At 41.3% G+C, this 17,754-nt stretch overlaps 1 protein-coding gene across 4 annotated transcripts in view; it reads left to right on the top strand.

Moving 5' to 3' along the window:
• The window catches only part of plxna4 (plexin A4), a 227,585-nt gene that overhangs the window by 15,192 nt on the left and 194,639 nt on the right, over positions 1-17,754 (top strand). For all 4 annotated transcript variants that reach the window (XM_018670976.1, XM_018670973.1, XM_018670971.1 and 1 more), the window contains one exon: positions 11,856-13,204. In XM_018670976.1, the coding sequence (XP_018526492.1) occupies positions 11,960-13,204 (1,245 nt within the window). In that variant the 5' untranslated portion in view covers positions 11,856-11,959. The remainder of the gene's footprint in view (positions 1-11,855; positions 13,205-17,754) is intronic.

Genomic DNA, 17,754 nt, shown 5'->3' with positions numbered 1-17,754 from the left:
GAAATATCTGTTGTGGTAGACTGTGACAGTGATGTTGTGGATATCTGACAGATGTGTGGGCTCCTTTGTTCTGTCTGTGTGGCCACATTTAAATACTGTCCGTACACATTTGTTTTTCATATTTCTATATCCACGATGCCAGTGGTTTAGCACTGAAGGGGTTCAAATGTTGTGGTTACAATTTACATGTGCTTTCCCTGTGGGCATCAGTAGTCTCTGGGCTTGTCTCAACCTGGATCACAGCTATCCAAATTTTGTACACCCTTGCCCTAAGGGTGTATGTGTGCGTTTGTGTTTCTGTAGGACTCTTTCACTGCAGACATTTTGGCCTGTCATGACAGGAAAAGAACATGTGTAATTAATAACATTGATAATGGCTGAATTGCATTTATGTGTTCCAGTTCCACATATCTGGTATTGTTCAGGCCTGCATGCTGGCGTGACTTACTAGAACAATTAAATGACACAAAGTCATCTTATTGTTATTAGTAATCTGTGCTTTTCTTGCTATGACATGTTAAAATGTCAACTGTGAAATAATTGATTCTTCTTTCTCCCACTCCACGGTTTACGGTGCCCCATTTCTTTCCTTTGTCCTCAACTCACGTTTTAATTGTGTGTCATTGTAAAATGTATTGTCCCATTACCAAACTTTTCTTTTTCAAGTTGCAGTTCAGCCTTTCACCTATTAAATGTTGCAAACAGTGTAGTAGAAAATCTTACAAGCCTTGTTGTCAACCTGCATTTGTGATTCCCATTCTGCTACAGTTTTATCATTACCTGAAATAAGATTCTAGACTCTGAAATGAAGGGAGGCTACAAGGAAGGACTAGATTGATCATACAAACTCCCTTTTCCATCAAATCTCCCCATTCTTGGTCAATGTTTTCAGTAGTCTTTCACCATCTCACTCCCCCCAGCCACGTTACCCCCACTGTACAGTCTTACATAAGCTGTTTATTATGATTGGAGGCCCAAAGTGTGCTGTGTGCAAAATGAAGTGTTATAATTCCTGATTTATTACCTGCTTCAGTGGCACTGGCATGCTGGGATATTGCTGAGTGAGAGAGGCAGGGAAAAGTGGCAGGAAGAGAGAGGAAGAGTGAAAAGCTAATGTGAAAGAGAAGCTTTAAGGATGTCACCTTTGCTGGAAATCAAGTCTTTGCACAACTGAGCAAGCCTGTCTGCATGATGATTAAACCCTCAGAGGTCACACCATGGGCATGTTTTTGGATGCCTGGAGTTTAAACAAACAAACAAAAAAAAAACAACTTGTTTGTATTCTCTGATGAACAAACTATGTAACAGCCACATTATTTCTGAAGTACCTGAGACATATCTTTGGCATTTCTGTACTGCAATTCATGGTCCTTATCAGCCAGCATACAGAATATGCTGATATTGATGTACCTATGATAAGCTACAATTGGCCGGTAATATTGGCCATGCTGATTTAGCTGTTGGGCTCTTATTCAGATAGTCACAAGCACTTCAATTATGATTCTTTTGCAGCTCCACAGCAAAATCCTGCCTTGAAGGTGACAGACGGCAAAGTCATTTCTGTCTCTTTAACCAAAACACACAGGAATACACACAGAGAGCACACTACACTGACGTGTCTTGTTTCAGTGTTTCTCATACTGCAGGAAAACATCCAAAGTCATTCCAGCTTTAAGCAAACTACAACTCATGATTAATTACTGTGTCGAGAGGAAAAAGGGATACTGGAAACCAGAGATGTGACTAAAAGAAAGGGCGAGGGAGGCAAAAGAAAGATAAAGGGGTGGTGGGGGGTGGGGGCGAAATTTCACTCTCATGAAAGAACAGAGGAGCTAAGGGAGAGCTGGAAGGAGAAGAGGTACAGGGAAGGAAGAGTGGATGGATGGATGGATGGAGAGAGAGGAGACGTGTTGGGACTTAAGATGGTGCCAGTCGGCAGCCGATGGAAGCGAGAGCTGATTTGTCTACACGGCCCTGCATTCCTGTCTGCCCGTTAGCGTGGGGAATAAGGGAATTGGGAGAGAGAGAGTGGAATGGAAAAAGAGAAGGAGCTAGAGGCTTTGAATTTGTTCTCTGAAAGCAGCTGTCAAACAGTGCCTAGCAACACCGTTTACGAAGGATTCTTGGCAGCATTTAGAATAATTACAGCAAAATATCTATGCCTTTTGATTCCAAACAAACTTATATGACTCAACACGGCTATAACTAAGGGGGCAGAATGATTGAGAGGATATCTTCTTTAACACAAAATATGTCATGTGTGCTTCTTGTGTGTTGCTTAGATGTGTAGCAGCGGTCATCCGCTTAACCTCTATTTATACTTTTCTTTTAAACTATGCATTGGTTTGTTATTTTATATCTTACACTGCTGATTAATACATGTGGTTGAAACTCTTAAATCATAATCATTTTAGTACCATCGTTTGTCATATTACAGTCTCCAATGCTCACTGATGAGTTGCTTGTGTGTCTTGGTCAGGACTCAGTTGTCCTAATTGAATCCAGAGCTTCATTAAGTTCACCCAGTAAATGGCCCTCTCCAGTCACTGCTATATGGTCTGTGTCAAACTCAGAAGCCCATCCCATTCAAGAAGTTAGCCAGAGTCTAACCCAATCAGAGTGAAGCGCTGATGGAAGACCAGTGGGCTCTTCAACAGTCCTCCTAATGACATTAGAGCCCCTTGATCTTCACTGATGATAACACACTCCACATATCTCAGCCTGCATCAGCACTCACTGCACAAAGGCCCTGCCTGAGCCAAGAATGCGTGTATAGAGTTTGTCTGTGTGTGTGTGTTTGCATGACCTTACTTTGGAACCAAGGACTTTTTGAGTGCCCTACTCCCTGAAGGACTCCCCACTCACATTGCAGTGTAGTAACACCACTAGTGATATTGTAACCAGAGACGCAATGCAGAGATTATTATTTCTGTGCAGAAAATATTCTGGATGGGCCTGACATTGAGTGTGTGTTTAGAAAAATGAGTGTGTTTGAACCCTATTCTACTAAGGAGGATTAGTAAATCTCAGATGTGAAAGAGGAAAAGAGAAGGAGTGGCAAAAAATGAAAGAGATTGAGTGAGGAGAGGGGATGGGCAGATGTCAGCTATTTCTCTAAAATCCAGAGGGGTTGTCCAGTTGGATCATTGCCTAGACCCCTTCTTTGAAATGTTCCGACTCACTCCAGGAGAGTGAAAAGGAGAGACAGAAAGATGGACAGCAAGCTAGCAAGAAAGTGAGAAAATATGTGACACAGAAATTGGGTTTATGTTTGACATACTTATACTGGATCAGAGATTCACTATGCTTGGCTATGGTTCTTTCTTACAGTATTTTTTTAGGACACATACTTTTTCTGAATTTTGCCCCTTTTCTGCTGGTAACTCCCACTGTTGTTGTGTGGACAAGCATGTTAGTTCTGATACACATAAAGTCAATGGCCAGTTCTTTTTCTCTTTTCTCACAGGCCACCTACAGACCATGGCAGTTGGTGAGGCACCCGGCCAAGTCAAAAGCACTTTGACCTTGATACCCACCACATCTTAACCATACTGCTATTGCCATGCCAGACTGTTGTAGGACAAATTCAAAATGTTGGCAAGGTATCATCATAAACATTGTCATTTAAAGTAACCTGGGCTTTTCAGACTTGTTAATATTATCATTCTGTTTGGTGAATGCGTTGCTTGCTTTTGAAAGCCATTGTTTGCCTGTAATTTAGTAGTGCTCCATTAACCAAGCTCTGGTTAGACCAAAGAAAATGCTTCAAGTTATGGCGTCAAGTCATTGTTCACCTCCTCAACATAGTCAGCTGCCATGAACTGCATAATCTGTCTGGTATAAACTAATTTCCCTTACTAGGTGTTGGGTTTTAAAACTCATTATTTGCTTTCATAATTAAAAATAAAATATTATTTGCAGTGTGTTGATGCTTGTAAACACTGGTTTGATTGCTACATCTGTAGTACAAAATGTCTGAGCCTCTCAGTCAGTTTTCTGTCATTCATATGATATATACCCAGTTGACAGTGCAATCCTAAGGCTTTCTTTGTAATATCAACAGCTCTGTGGTGGATTAGACCTCCTAACCCCGATCTAGACAGGGTATCTGGTGACAGTAATCCATGCTGCTAATCCACGTCTTGATGTAAACACCAAGGACAACCCGCCTCCTCCCTCTATCCTCCCTGTCCTCCTTTTTTCTTCTCTATTGCTGCCTTCCTGAGAGAGATGAGTGTGCCATCTGTTTTGTGTATCAGCAGGGGTTAGCTTAGCCCGATAGGTGTGTTAGACCTGATTACTCTATTGTCATTTAAGGTTTGTCTGTTTGTTTGTTTGTTCACAGGTTAGTGTGTGTTTTAGTGTGTGTCTGTGTGTGTGTAAACGAAAAGGCTGCCCAGTTATTTATTACACATTTTAATTTTTTTTTTTTTGTTGTGCTCTATAATAATAGAATTCAGTGATGTGTTTGTCATTTCCCAGAGAAGCAGTGTAGCTGCACCCAAAAGTAATAGTTTTAATTATTGTATAAGAATGAAAACAACTGCTAGTGGCTGCTACTTTTACAAACCCACCAGCAAAATGAACATACGCACTCACTGAGCACTTTATTAGGAACCCTAGACTAATACTGAGCAGGGCTTCCCCTTACTCCCACAGCAGTTTTGATTGGTCATGGGATAGAGTCCACAAGATGTTGGAAACTTTCCTTTTGAGATTCTGGTCCATGTTACCATTTATTCCATCATGTAATTTCTACAGATTTGTCAGTGGCACATTCATGCTGCAGTTTCCCTGTATTTACCACTTCCCAATGGTGTTCAATTGGATTCAGACCTAGTGACTGGGGAGGCTATCAGCACACTGTCATTAGTGTGTTTTTGATGTGGTGCCTTGTCATGCTGGAAGTGGTCATTAGAAGAAGCCATAAAGGGATCCACATGGTCAGTAACAATACTCAGTAGGGCTGTAGCATTCAAACCATGATTGATTGGTTATTAAGGCCCCAAAGTATTCATCAGCATTCCATCACCAACACCAGCCTGGACTGTTGACACAAGGTCCATTGAGGTCCATCAGACCATTGTCATTTAGGCTGCATTGTGTGCCATTGTAAAAACAGTCTTCAACTGTTTTGTTGAGCCTGTGCCCACTGCAGCCTCAGATTTCTGTTCTTGGCTGACAGGAGTGGTCTTCTGTTGTTCTAACCCCTCCACCTCAGCATTTAATGTTGTGCCTTCTGAGATGCTTTTCTGCACATCACAGTTTCAAAGAATGGTTATCGGAGTTACCGTAGCCTTTCTGTCAACTCCAACCAGCCTGGACATTCTTTGACATCTCATTAACAAGGTGTTTCTGTCTGCAGAACCGCCACGCAGTTTATTTATTTATTTTTTTAGCACTATTCTGAGTAACCTCTAGAGACTGTTGTGTGTGAAAATCCCAGGAGATCAGCAGTTTCAGGAATATACTCAAACCAAGCCATCTGGTACTAACAATAATAACATGGCCAGAGTCACTGAGATCACATTTTTCCTCATTCTGCTGTTTGATGTGAACGTTAACTGAAGTTCCTGAACTATATCTGCATGATCTTATGCATTGCACTGCTGCCACATGATTAACTAATTGGATAATTGCAATAATAAGCAGGTATGCAGGTGTTCCTCATAAAGTGCTTGGTGAGTGTATGTTAGGACACAAGTGCTATAGCTTGATTTCAAGATATAACAAAAGGAATAATTTGAAATATAAAGGTGCTAAATCCATGTAAGGACATGCATGGTTGCGTGGTATACACACGTTTGTCGTTAAATAATTAACAGTATAATTGGAGTTGCGTGTGAGAGGAAGTATGTATGTATGTTTGTCAGACTGGTAATGATGATTCAGGAATCGTCCTGTGCCTTGTCCCTTGCCAATTCTCTTATTCCTGCAGGCAGACATGGTGTTCTGTATATGTTGTTGTTTGGGTTCTCTCTTAGCTACAGCTTCTCCTGAGCCCCATGCGTGGATAGCAGAGGCCTCTGCTTTTTTCCCCAGCCACCAGCAAACTGCAAAAACCTCAGTTTACTTTGCTCTAGTTTAATTTGGTTTTTGCCAATGTTGTAGTGGGGGTGGCGGGGTGGAGGCATAATGTACTGTTGTTGGTGCCAAGGTATAATGCCAGTTTGTGTTTGTGCTCGGGGGCATTCCTGCTCTGTATGCTTGTGGTGTTTGTGTGTATTGTGTACAGAAGTGTCAAGTTGGAGTGTGTGTCTTGCTGTGTTGTGGTCTGCATTGTGTGTGTGTGTGTGTGTGTGTGTGTGTGTGTGTGTGTGTGTGTGTGTGTGTGTGTGTGTGTGGACTGGTCTGTATGTGGATTGGTCTGTGTGTGTGTGTGTGTGTGTGTGTGTGTGTGTGTGTGTGTGTGTGTGTGCGCGCCTGCATTTGTGATTGTGATTATGCTGGGTGAGTGCAGGGACACTGTTTTCCTCCAGTCCCAGTGTGTGTCTGATCAGTGCCAGAGCTCAGCAGGGGAGGGGGGTGGGTGGAGGTTTTTGGGAGAGAGGGGGGGGCACTTCACCACTCCAGTCAGTACATCCACTGATCTGGGACACACATCTCTGTCTGCTTCTTTTCTCTTCATTCATCTGCCTGTCTCTCTCTCTCTCTCTCTCTCTCTCTCTCTCTCTCTCTCTCTCTCTCTCTCTCTCTCTCCCCTCTGTCTTCTTCTGACTACCTCGCTCACTTGTTTTTGCTCTCTTTTGTGTCAAAGTCATAGTTACACACAGAGTGTCATACTTACACAGATACATATACTTTGTTTACTACTACTACTACTACTACTACTACTACATCTATGAATACTACTACTACTGCTGGTATTACTTCTCATACTGCTACTATATTACACTGCAGCATGACCTGATGATAGCTCTCATAGCAACAGTTCATTCACCTTTGGTCATTGATTTCTAATTTGGAAATACACAAAACGCTTCGCTGAGCATCTCTAAGACCTTGATCAGGTCATTTGAGGGTTGAGCCTCTATTTACCTTCTATTACTTACTCCACCTACTTTTTAGGTATGGCCTAGTCCATGGAGTTTTTTAAAAAAAACATTAATCAACAAAATTTTAAAATTAACTGTAAATATAACTGGATATAACTGTAGACGCTAGGATTTGAGAGATGTGAACTCTTCATTTGGTCTCAGTGAAGATTCCAGCTACAACATCCCCTACAAGCCTGAGTATTTTATTTTATCTTATATTGATCTGTCCATCCATCCATCATTTCCTCCGTCTTTTCCTTCTAAGCAAATGGACTCAGGACTGAGTGCACCTTCTTGTAGCTGGAGCAAGACATGCTCTTAACATCTCTGAAACCTTACTGACCTTTCTCCCTTCTCACTTTGCATGGTTGGGTCCTATAAACTTCACTTTTGTCCACATTCTGTTGTTCTGTCTCTTACGCCTTTGTCACCACTGTGCTTTAGTGCTGCGGTCAAGTCTATTTACTTGTTATGCAGCTGTCTTAATTGTTGTCTATGCATGTGTTAGTGGCTGTCATTCATTCACCCCTTTTCACCCCGTGACAGATTACCCTCGATAACTGTGCAAAAATGTGTGTTTTTTCTTTATGAATATAAAGGATTATGTGTAATTACTCTACTTCTTACTCACTCATAATCTCCTAATCCCATTTGACTCATAGTCTGTTTTATGAATATGATAGTTATTTTTGAACATTTTTTACACTGTGAGAAGTTAAGCTGTTTACCAAAGACTTTGACAGTTTCTTCATTTCCGAGTCATTTCTTCAACATAAATGTCCCACCCGCCCCCATAAATAGCAGGAGATTATTTTGCCGAGGCTTGCTTTTTGTTGCGTCTCCTCCAATTGTCATGTCTGGCCTTGGCTCTCCATTACACAATCATCGCCAAAGCAAAATGGCTCCTGACATATCCATAATAGCTTTGCCTAATACTGTTGTCCCTGAAATTAGCTTTGCAGCATCAAAATACTTTAGCTGAAACAGGGCAATTTGGAACCTGCTGATCTTTGAACTTAACTGGTTGTTTGTGTCTTGTCTGAAGTTTAGAGCGATATTCCTGACAACCAGACTAAATGCATGTGTGAGAGGCACATTTTATCCATGTTCTATCACATTTCTGGCGTGTAGCCATGTTGATGTCACTTCACCTGATAGAGCTCAGACACATCTGGAAGAACTAATCAATATCTCCTCTCCTCTTCTTTTCTCCCCTCCTCATAATATCCTATTAAGCGGAGTCACACATTTAGAAATGTAAATGCAGTTTCACAGTTTCAACCTCCTGGCTGGCTGCTTACTGCCTTTGAGGACAAATACAATGAAACTGGAAAACAGAAACATCCCAATTATTTTTAAGCATTTTTGAGCTCATATTCCATTTTGAGTCTCACAGATGGAGATAATGCACATAAACAGTGTTTTTGCCCTCAGTTCCAGTGATACTGGAAACGTGTGTTGAGGAAGCGTTGTGGTGCTAATCATGAATTCAGTAGCGCTCTTTGATGTCTTTGGGGCTGTGAATGTGTGATTGTGTATGTGTTTGATATTTAAGTATATCTGTCAGTTATCCCAGAGCAGCTAGCTGTGCACTCAGGTCACAGAACTTAAAGCTCGTGTTTTTTCATATTTACTTGCTATTTGATGATGTAACATATTTTCACAAACTTTCACTAGTTACTAGTTATCTTTAAATCTAAACTCAGTCAAAGAAAGCTTGTATAATTATTTTTATGGGGTGATTGAACTATTTTGTCAATGTAATTAGACAGTAAAAGTTATTTTTACTAGTATCACCTCATTTTCATATGCATATATAAGAGCAGCTGAGGGAAAAGGCATGTACTAATTGCATACAACTGGATGAACTGTGTTATAATAATCAGTTGTTCTGTGTGTGTGTGTGCGTGCGTTCGTCTGATGTATAAATCTTCAGAACCATAGCAAGGTTTAATTAATGGCGCTTGATGATCAGCAGGCAAAGGCAAACAGCAACTAAACGAGCTTGCCCCCCCGTCAGGGAGGATAATTGCATTTCACCAACAGATTCATGTGGCAGACGCACTGCCATTGCCGGGTACCACTGATGAGGGTGTCTTTTTTCCTTTCAGGGTTTCAGTGTTTCATGTTTGCAAAATTCCCATTTACAGTATTTCTCAAGGGAGACTTCTGGGAGCCTTTCTTCTCCAGTGTTTTTTTGTTTTGTTTTTGGGTGTCAGCTGTGTGGAAATGTTCATACTCATGAGGATAGGTGGAAGTGAAGGTGGTAAAACGGCCTCTCCCTCTGTCTCTCACTAAGTCTCACGCCCTTCTTTTCCCTCTTAGTCTCCTTTAGTCTTACCTCCTTCCTCTCTGTCTCTTTCTATTAATAATAAATGCTGAATAAAGTTGTCTGGGAGTTTCAGAGGAACACTTTGTTATGGCCGTCCATTCCGCTACGTAAATGAGAGGTGGGAGCTCCTGTGCCATTCCCTGTGTGAGATTAATATTCAGCTCCTCTTTTATTTTTAGAGGAACATTATGGGATCACTGCCCTGTCATTACTTCTCAAGCTCCTTTATCTAAATTTCTCTGTCTCAGGGTCTCTTTTATACTTGCTCTCTCTTTAGGGCTGGATACAATAACAGAAACATCTTTAACTATGTTGTTTTTGTTTTTGTTGAATTGGCAAGTTGTTTTTGTAATTTTTGTGACAATATTTTAAATATTTTCTCTAACATCTTTTATGCATGTCACTTAATTTGTATTTACTTCAGTGTTATTTTGTGATATCCTGAGTGTTTTGATTATTTTGTCCACAGCCAATATTTCCCTATCCTCTCCCTTTACCCTCCTGCCTTATGCCACCGTTAGAGCCATGGTAGTGATTGCTCTTTGACTCACACTCATCCTTGCACAAACACACACATCTGAGCACACGTCACCTTTTCTATCTCTTTATCAGTTTTTATCCCTCTCATCATCCTCTCTCTCCTCTTATCATCTGCTGAGAGGCTGTCTGTTCTGTTTTGTCTCTCTTTCTCTGGCTGCCAGGAGATGGAGGGGGAGATTGGTGAGATTGCAGTGAGGTTGCGTTTGACACCACCACAACTTGTGATTGCTTGGATATGAACCTGAAATGAGATCTATGGCAGGATAATGTCAGGTTGCACCACCATTTATGGGTGCAAGCGTTCGTAGTGATCATAGTAAAAAGCTTCTAAAAAGCTGACTTATTTGTAGAGTCTGCAGAATTAAAAAGTGAATAATGCACCAAAATCAATGACATGGAAATGATGGGAAATAGTGATGTGAATATTTGTTAATTTAAACTATGACAAGAACAGTTTTATGTCTTTGCACAGACAGTCTAGCTAAAACACCATGACACTGTCAATAAAGCTCCTCTCTGACTGATGGAGATTACATAAGTGTGACAGACAACCTCTCGCATAGCTTTACTATGAGTGACACTTCAGAGTTTTTTGTCTTCACCCTGTACCTCTGACACAACAGCACACAGATCGTTATAGATTTGGAAAAGATGTTAGTATTGTACTATTTTTACATATTGCTAGATCATACTGTAAGCACCATGTAGGTTGTATGTTGATTCATATTTGATGTTAGAGAATCTATTTTGGATTTTCTATGTGAGGAACATATTGGTATATGTAATAATAAAGTTATTCTAGCACATAGTATCAATGATGATACTTTTGGTTTCAGTATAATGTGGATTAACAACACCAGAATAATGTTGGCGAGTTTTGGTAAAAGAGATGATTTGGATCAGCATTTCAGGACTTTCATTATTATGTGTGTGTGTGTGTGTAAAACTAATACCTGGATACTACCCAGGTGAACACGGCTCCTCATAATACCTAACTTGCTACTGGAGAGGCTTAATGAGCAGGCGACACACACAGGGGAGCACCATGTTTACAGGAAATGCTGTCATTTCCTCTTGTTAATCTGTGCTTGTCTGTGTGTTATACCCTGTGCCAGGCACTGTGAAAGTATAGATATATCAGTTCTATCCACTACCTGCAAAATTACCATCAAAATGTAGTGTGTTAAAGTGTGTGTGCTCCTGTCTGTTATGACTGTATGTGTATTGCTTAGACTATTCAAATGACCTAAGGACTATAGGGAAACATATTTCTGCAACTGCTTGCATTTCCTCCCTAATTGTTCCTCTTCTGCCCATAAACCTGCTTTGTGAGTGAGTGTGTGTGTGTGTGTCTGTGTAGGTATGTTTAAAGAGAGAAAGAAGGTCCTTTTCTCTCTGCTAGCAGTGTCAGCAGGTGAGCAGACCTATTGGGAGAAAAGAGAGAACTCGCCAAAGCATGCAAATTGCTACTCCAAGGGGAGAATCAATTAAGTGCATAGCAGCTGGAGCAGAAAGGCAAGGAGGGGCGGGAGGGGCGAGAAGGGCAGGGGTCCATGCGGAGAGATGGTGCAGAGCCATGCTGATCACCTCCTCTGAGACAATGCATTACTCCGCCTCCTCTGCCCCCTTCCTCAATCCATGAACTGATCCTACTGGCCTAAGGTCTACACTGCCTTTTGACTATCTACTGTGCTCTAGCCTCATTCCTTTTTTCACTAGCCCATTTCTTCTCCAATTATAGATTGTGCTAGAGTCTCAATTATGTGGCCTCTTCACCTGTTTCTGTGTAACAATGCTCTGCTCTAATCTCTGCCAGACAGGATTACAACCAACATCACATAATGTCTTCATATGCCTAATGTATATCGATTGATACAATGTGACAGTTGCCTTGAATGTACAGTAATTTGTTGATTGTCACAAGAGTTTGTTTCTTTCTTCTTTAGGTACATAATGTCCTCGATCTCAAGAGAGGCTTGATCCTGATTGGCCGACAGTACTGGTCTGTGCCTCCTTCCCTGTCCTCACAGCTCCCACCGTCAGCATAGCCATGACATCCCTCACCAGGACACGGACCTTCTTTTTTGTATGCTGCTTCCTGTCCAGTCTGGTGCTGCCTGTGACATCACAAACAGTGGTGCAAGCCCCACAGGCTCACAGTGCTGGCTCCCAGGTGATCACAGTGTCCCTTCAGGAGGAGGAGTATGCATCGTTTCGTGCTGAGAACCCTGAGTGGACATTCAACCATCTGGCGGTGGACTATCGCAATGGCAATGTTTATTTGGGAGCCGTCAATCGCATATACAAACTGTCCCCAGACTTAGAGGTCCAGGTATCTCATGAGACTGGTCCAGATGAAGACAACCGCAAGTGCTACCCACCACGTATCGTCCAACCATGCAGTGAGCCACTGACGCTCACCAATAACGTCAACAAGATGCTTCTGATGGACTATCGGGAGAATCGGCTGCTCGCATGTGGCAGCCTCTACCAGGGTATCTGCAAACTCCTCCGTCTAGATGACCTCTTCAAACTAGGAGAGCCCTTCCACAAGAAGGAGCACTACCTCTCTGGTGTCAATGAGAGTGGCTCTGTGTTTGGCGTCATAGTTTCATATGGCAATGCCTCTCCGGACATGCTGTTTGTAGCCACAGCAGTGGATGGCAAGCCAGAGTACTTCCCTACCATCTCTAGCCGTAAGTTGGCCAGAAACTCAGAGGAGGATGGCATGTTTGCCTATGTCTTCCATGATGAGTTTGTGGCCTCTATGATTAAGATCCCCTCTGACACCTTCACGGTTATCCCAGACTTTGACATTTACTACATTTATGGCTTTGCCAGTGGGAACTTTGTCTACTTTCTGACTTTACAGCCTGAAATGGGGGGTGGGCCAGCTACAGGATCCTCCTCTGCTGGTCGGGAACAGGTCTACACCTCCAAGATAGTTCGCCTTTGTAAGGCAGACACGGCCTTCAACTCCTATGTGGAGGTGCCTATTGGTTGCATTAGTGGCAATGTGGAGTACCGATTACTTGAGGCGGCCTACCTGTCCAAAGCTGGTGCTATCCTGGCACGCTCACTAGATGTGGCACCGGATGACGATGTATTATTTGCCGTCTTCTCTAAAGGCCAGAAGAGACGTCCCCGTCAGGCCTCCCAGGACTCTGCACTGTGTGTTTTCTCCCTGCGCAAGATCAACGAGAAAATCAAGGAGAGGCTGCAGTCCTGCTACAAGGGTGAGGGCACGCTGGACCTGGCTTGGCTCAAAGTCAAAGATATCCCCTGCAGCAGTGCGGTGAGTACTTCTATGATGCACACACACATTTTGTGGGTTTATAAGCATGCAAATTTAATGATAACAGCAAGACAGTACAAAAATGATTCACTAAAAACCCTCAACAGATGTTGGTATTGTAGTGTAGAATAACAGGACTATATTTGAAGATGTTATTTATACCAAATATACTTTGCTTTCACAAGTACACACATTATGTACTATAATATCCAGAACAGCAGGTGTTGGGCTTTTCTGTTTAATGGAGAATTGAATAAACACACTAATTTAGGAAAAGATTATTTGCAAGAGTGTATTAGGGGAAAAAAAATCTCTAATGATTTCTTATTGTTTCAGTAATTTCTAAATGAGGGACACTACAAGTGAGGATCTCTGGGGGAAAATCAGTTGTGAAGGCTCTCTGCCATGTTACTATAATGAGCTTGGGTGCACTGCGGGAGGCCTTCATGAACACTGTGTTCTTGGGTGGGTTCATGCTCCATCCCATAACGATGAGATGTTAACCATCCACTGCCTCTTTTAATCCGCTCACCCTTTAAACAATGTAGCTGAATGCTCAGCCAAATTACCATAATTCTATTCTCCGTAACAGCATTACAAATTCATTGATTCAGTTCATTTGATTTCTCACTTTGTGCGCATAAAAAACAAGGTTAAATTGGGTGATACATGTTTAGACCACCTTGACAAGCAGCCATAACTGTTTCATGCCGTTCTTTTCTTGACCTCATATTACATCATTAATAAAAGCTGCCATCCTGGAGAAAGAGAAAATTACCTCGATCAGAGGAAATTGTTAGTTATCATGTTCCTCATACCAAGCATGGATAAATGAACCACATGCTCACTTGCCAATTCTGAGTTCAGAGAAATGTAGATAATGGGTTAACGCAAGACCTCACTGGAAAGATCAGTTTTTCAGCATATAAATCAGTTAAAGATCTGTCGTTGTAGCTGGATGGTTGTGATTTATTTATAATTATTTCATTAATCATGTAACCTATAGATGATCTGTGAAACTGCATCTACAGTATTTCTGTACTTCAGGAAATAAAGAGGAAACTTGCATTCAACGTCCATAAGCTTTGTAGCATTGGAGAATTGAATGAATGCACTAGTGAGCAAAAATACAAATATTTTTCCAAGAAAGATAATCACTGGAACGACGAATAGTATCTTCCTCACTCAGGCCAGTAATCCGTATTATCCACAAGAGCTTCAAATAGGAATTTATACAGCTACAAATACTTCTAAAGAGATTTAGATCACTTGGTCACGGTCATATTTCAGAAACATAAATTTGATTCTCTCACTGCCTAGTCCATATTGTTCTGACCTCAGCGGTGCACTATCTCAAGACATTATGAAGTTGACCCTCTCTGGTGTTTGGTCCTGGAATCACTGTGTTTATCTATTATCTGTCTCTACTATCTGTCTCTGGGACGGGACACGTGCTGGGGCGCCTTTGTCTGCTGCTTGAGGACCTGATAAATCATGCCCAGGGTGGAACTGTCAGCAGGGAGAGGAAGTGTGAGGGAGCACACAGGGGTTAGCGCTGAGGAATGATGCCATTTCAGCATGCGCCACAGTATCGCCACCACCACCGCATAAATTAGACCCTGCTGAACAAGTGATGGTGGACTCTGCAGGAGATAGATGAGTTCTGACACACATACACACACATGCCACCACACATGTAAGTATGGCTTCTGTGGAGATGGAGATGGTGGCTTGTAAAGGCAGAGAGAGGTTTTTGATAAAGTAGAACAATGGCAATAAATAACTTGTTATATGAACACTTATTAAGTGATTTATTAAAATGCAGATCAGATCATTCTAGGCTGCTGTAGAGTGGAGTTGATGCTGACGTCAAAGCCATAAAAACATGGACACACAACACACATAAATCAGAAGTCAAAGGCTTATTGCTTTAGCATTAGTAAATTAATAGACGTAAATATAGGCTAAATATATTTCTGTACGTTTTTTAAGAACGAGAACATGTTATATGTGAAGAAAAGAGCTGTGGGGAAACACAACAGCATGTGTGTCTGTAATGGATGGTTGTCTTTCTAATATCCCATGTTTGATTTTTATGAATCGTTGGCTGTTACTCTCTGATTAATTCCTTTGCTACTTTAAATGATGCATGACTGGGAGCTCAGTGTCTCCAATATCATCAGAAATATAGTTTAAACTCATCGTTCACATCCTCTCTACGCTGTGCTTCCCTTGGTAGAGAGCCAGCATACAGAGACAGACAGACACACACACGCACATGCACACACACAGTCTTGAACATACCAAGCGAGGTTACTTAGGGAATTGTGGAAGGCACACTGCTTTTTTTTAGGATCCTGTGCTCACAAGAGACAATGATTGTGGAGTCGCACAAACACATAAATATCAAATAAGGGTCTTTCTCACTATCTTAACTGTGCTGCTGTTAGATATCTCTTACACAAGCTCACACAATCTCCCTTATTTTCCCCTGGGAAAAAAGTTAAAGTTAATACAGATTTCTGCTTTTTCGATAAAGTATGAAATCCAGACTAATGAAGATAATGTATGTGGAAAAAGCATGCAAGTGACTTTTCCGATACAATAATATTTAATGTAACATATCAGATATGAGTTCAAAATCCAAATTTGAAATGTCATGTCTAGTGAAAAGCTCCATTCAGCACTGTTCAGATTTTTCTGATAGGGATTCTGGCCCATATTTGCACCTCATTAGCATTTTCTCCTTATATTTCTTTCCACTTGCAATTACTAGAAGTATTGTCTGACCTTGCAGCTCTGCCATAGGATCTTGCATATTATGAATTGCAGTAATCGGTATCCACTTGGAGCAGGAAACAACAATTTTTAGATGTGTCTGTGACAAAATCAATCTAAACAATCTAATCTCTCATAAAAATGAAAAAAAAAAAAAAAAAAAAAAAATCTGAGTCCGTAGAGGCAGCAGAACATCCCCAACAAATAATTGTGTTCAAAATCCCCTTTACCCTTAAACTGTATCAAAAACAAATGACATGGACAAAATAACAGACCATTAAATGTTTTTTAAATGGTGGGCTGCATGTCACTCTCTGGGCTGTTACTGTAGGGGAACTTAGATGAGAAGAAGCCTTGTATTAAGTCTGTGCCCCCTTTATCTTGCCCTCTTCCTCGCTCCGTGTCTTCCTCTCTCTTACACTGTCTTCCCTGTTTCTCGCTCTTCTCCTACAGTCTTTTTTTCTGACTCTTTCAAACGCTGTCGTATTTCGAACATGATATGTTTTTCCTCCAATTAGGGAGCGGATGAACAGCTCCTAGGCTCATTAGAGTAGCCTGGCTGTATGGAACAACACTAACACACACACACACACAGATACACACATTTCTGATATGGATGAAACACAGTGTGGATAGACTTAACCACATGTTGTAGGCACACTTTTTCTGCTAGAAAAGATGCATGACAGCCATGACCACAATACCCTACTACTATAGGAGCCACGCGTTTGTATACGAACAACCTTGCATCTCATTTTATGCAGTTGTGAATTTTAAATATCATTAAAATATTCATGATTGCTTACTTTCTTCTCTTAAACTACAACTCAGAAACACTGCAGCCAAATTTCACTCATTTCATTCATCAACATTTTGATTAAAATTTTATCTAGCCATCAGTAACCGTGTCAGTTGTTGTCAGTGTCTATTTCTCATTAGCATTTCATTGCCAAATGTCAGTGTTTCATCAAGAAACTGGTAAATTTAGCAGGTGTTTTGACATTTTTGAGTGTACTCTATCACTTCTCCAGCACAGTATATACCAAAAACCTTATTATTTTCGGTATTTAGTGTGGAAATGGGACACAGCTCTTCTCTTGACTAATCTGTAGGTGTGCTTGTCTCACCTCTAACTCAGGTTAAAGATGAGACTTAGGGAGGATTTCAGTGATTGGATAAGGTTTTATAGGACGTGCTTCCATTAGATTAACAATGAAGTCATTTATCCTGTATGATGAATAATTTTCTAGCCACCGAGGATTATCAGAGAATAAAATATTTATATTTTGAGGTGGCAGTGTTTTGGAATGAGAAAGCATCACAGTACGTTTGAATATGTACAAGGACACAAGTACATTTGCAGGACACAGGCCTGGTTAGTAACATAAACACTTACTCCTGACACCCATGACCTTCGTTGATTTACACCATCTTTAAGAGGCTTTCAGTCGGAGTGAGAGAGATGGAAAGAGAGAGAAGTTGAAAAAAAAAGGAACCTACAGAGAGTGGCATGATGGGTGAGAGAGCAGTAGAGAGGATAAGGGGGGGATGCCTCCCCCAAATGGCCATGCTTGGCTGAGCCACATAATGCGTGCTCAACAGTATAAGTCTGCAAAGGGCCTGCATCCATAGATCATTGTGAAGTGGCATGTGACCTATAAAAAAAAGGCTGCCTGTTCCCTCCATGTTCACTGTGTCAGCAGAAAAAAAACAGAACAACAAAACAGCTGGATTGCAATAAATTCACACTGCTCTCTTCTCTCTCATCCTTG

This window comes from Lates calcarifer, linkage group LG18 (genome assembly GCF_001640805.2).
Source record: "Lates calcarifer isolate ASB-BC8 linkage group LG18, TLL_Latcal_v3, whole genome shotgun sequence".
Lineage (NCBI taxonomy): Eukaryota > Metazoa > Chordata > Actinopteri > Centropomidae > Lates > Lates calcarifer.
This window is presented reverse-complemented; position numbering and strand designations above follow the sequence as displayed.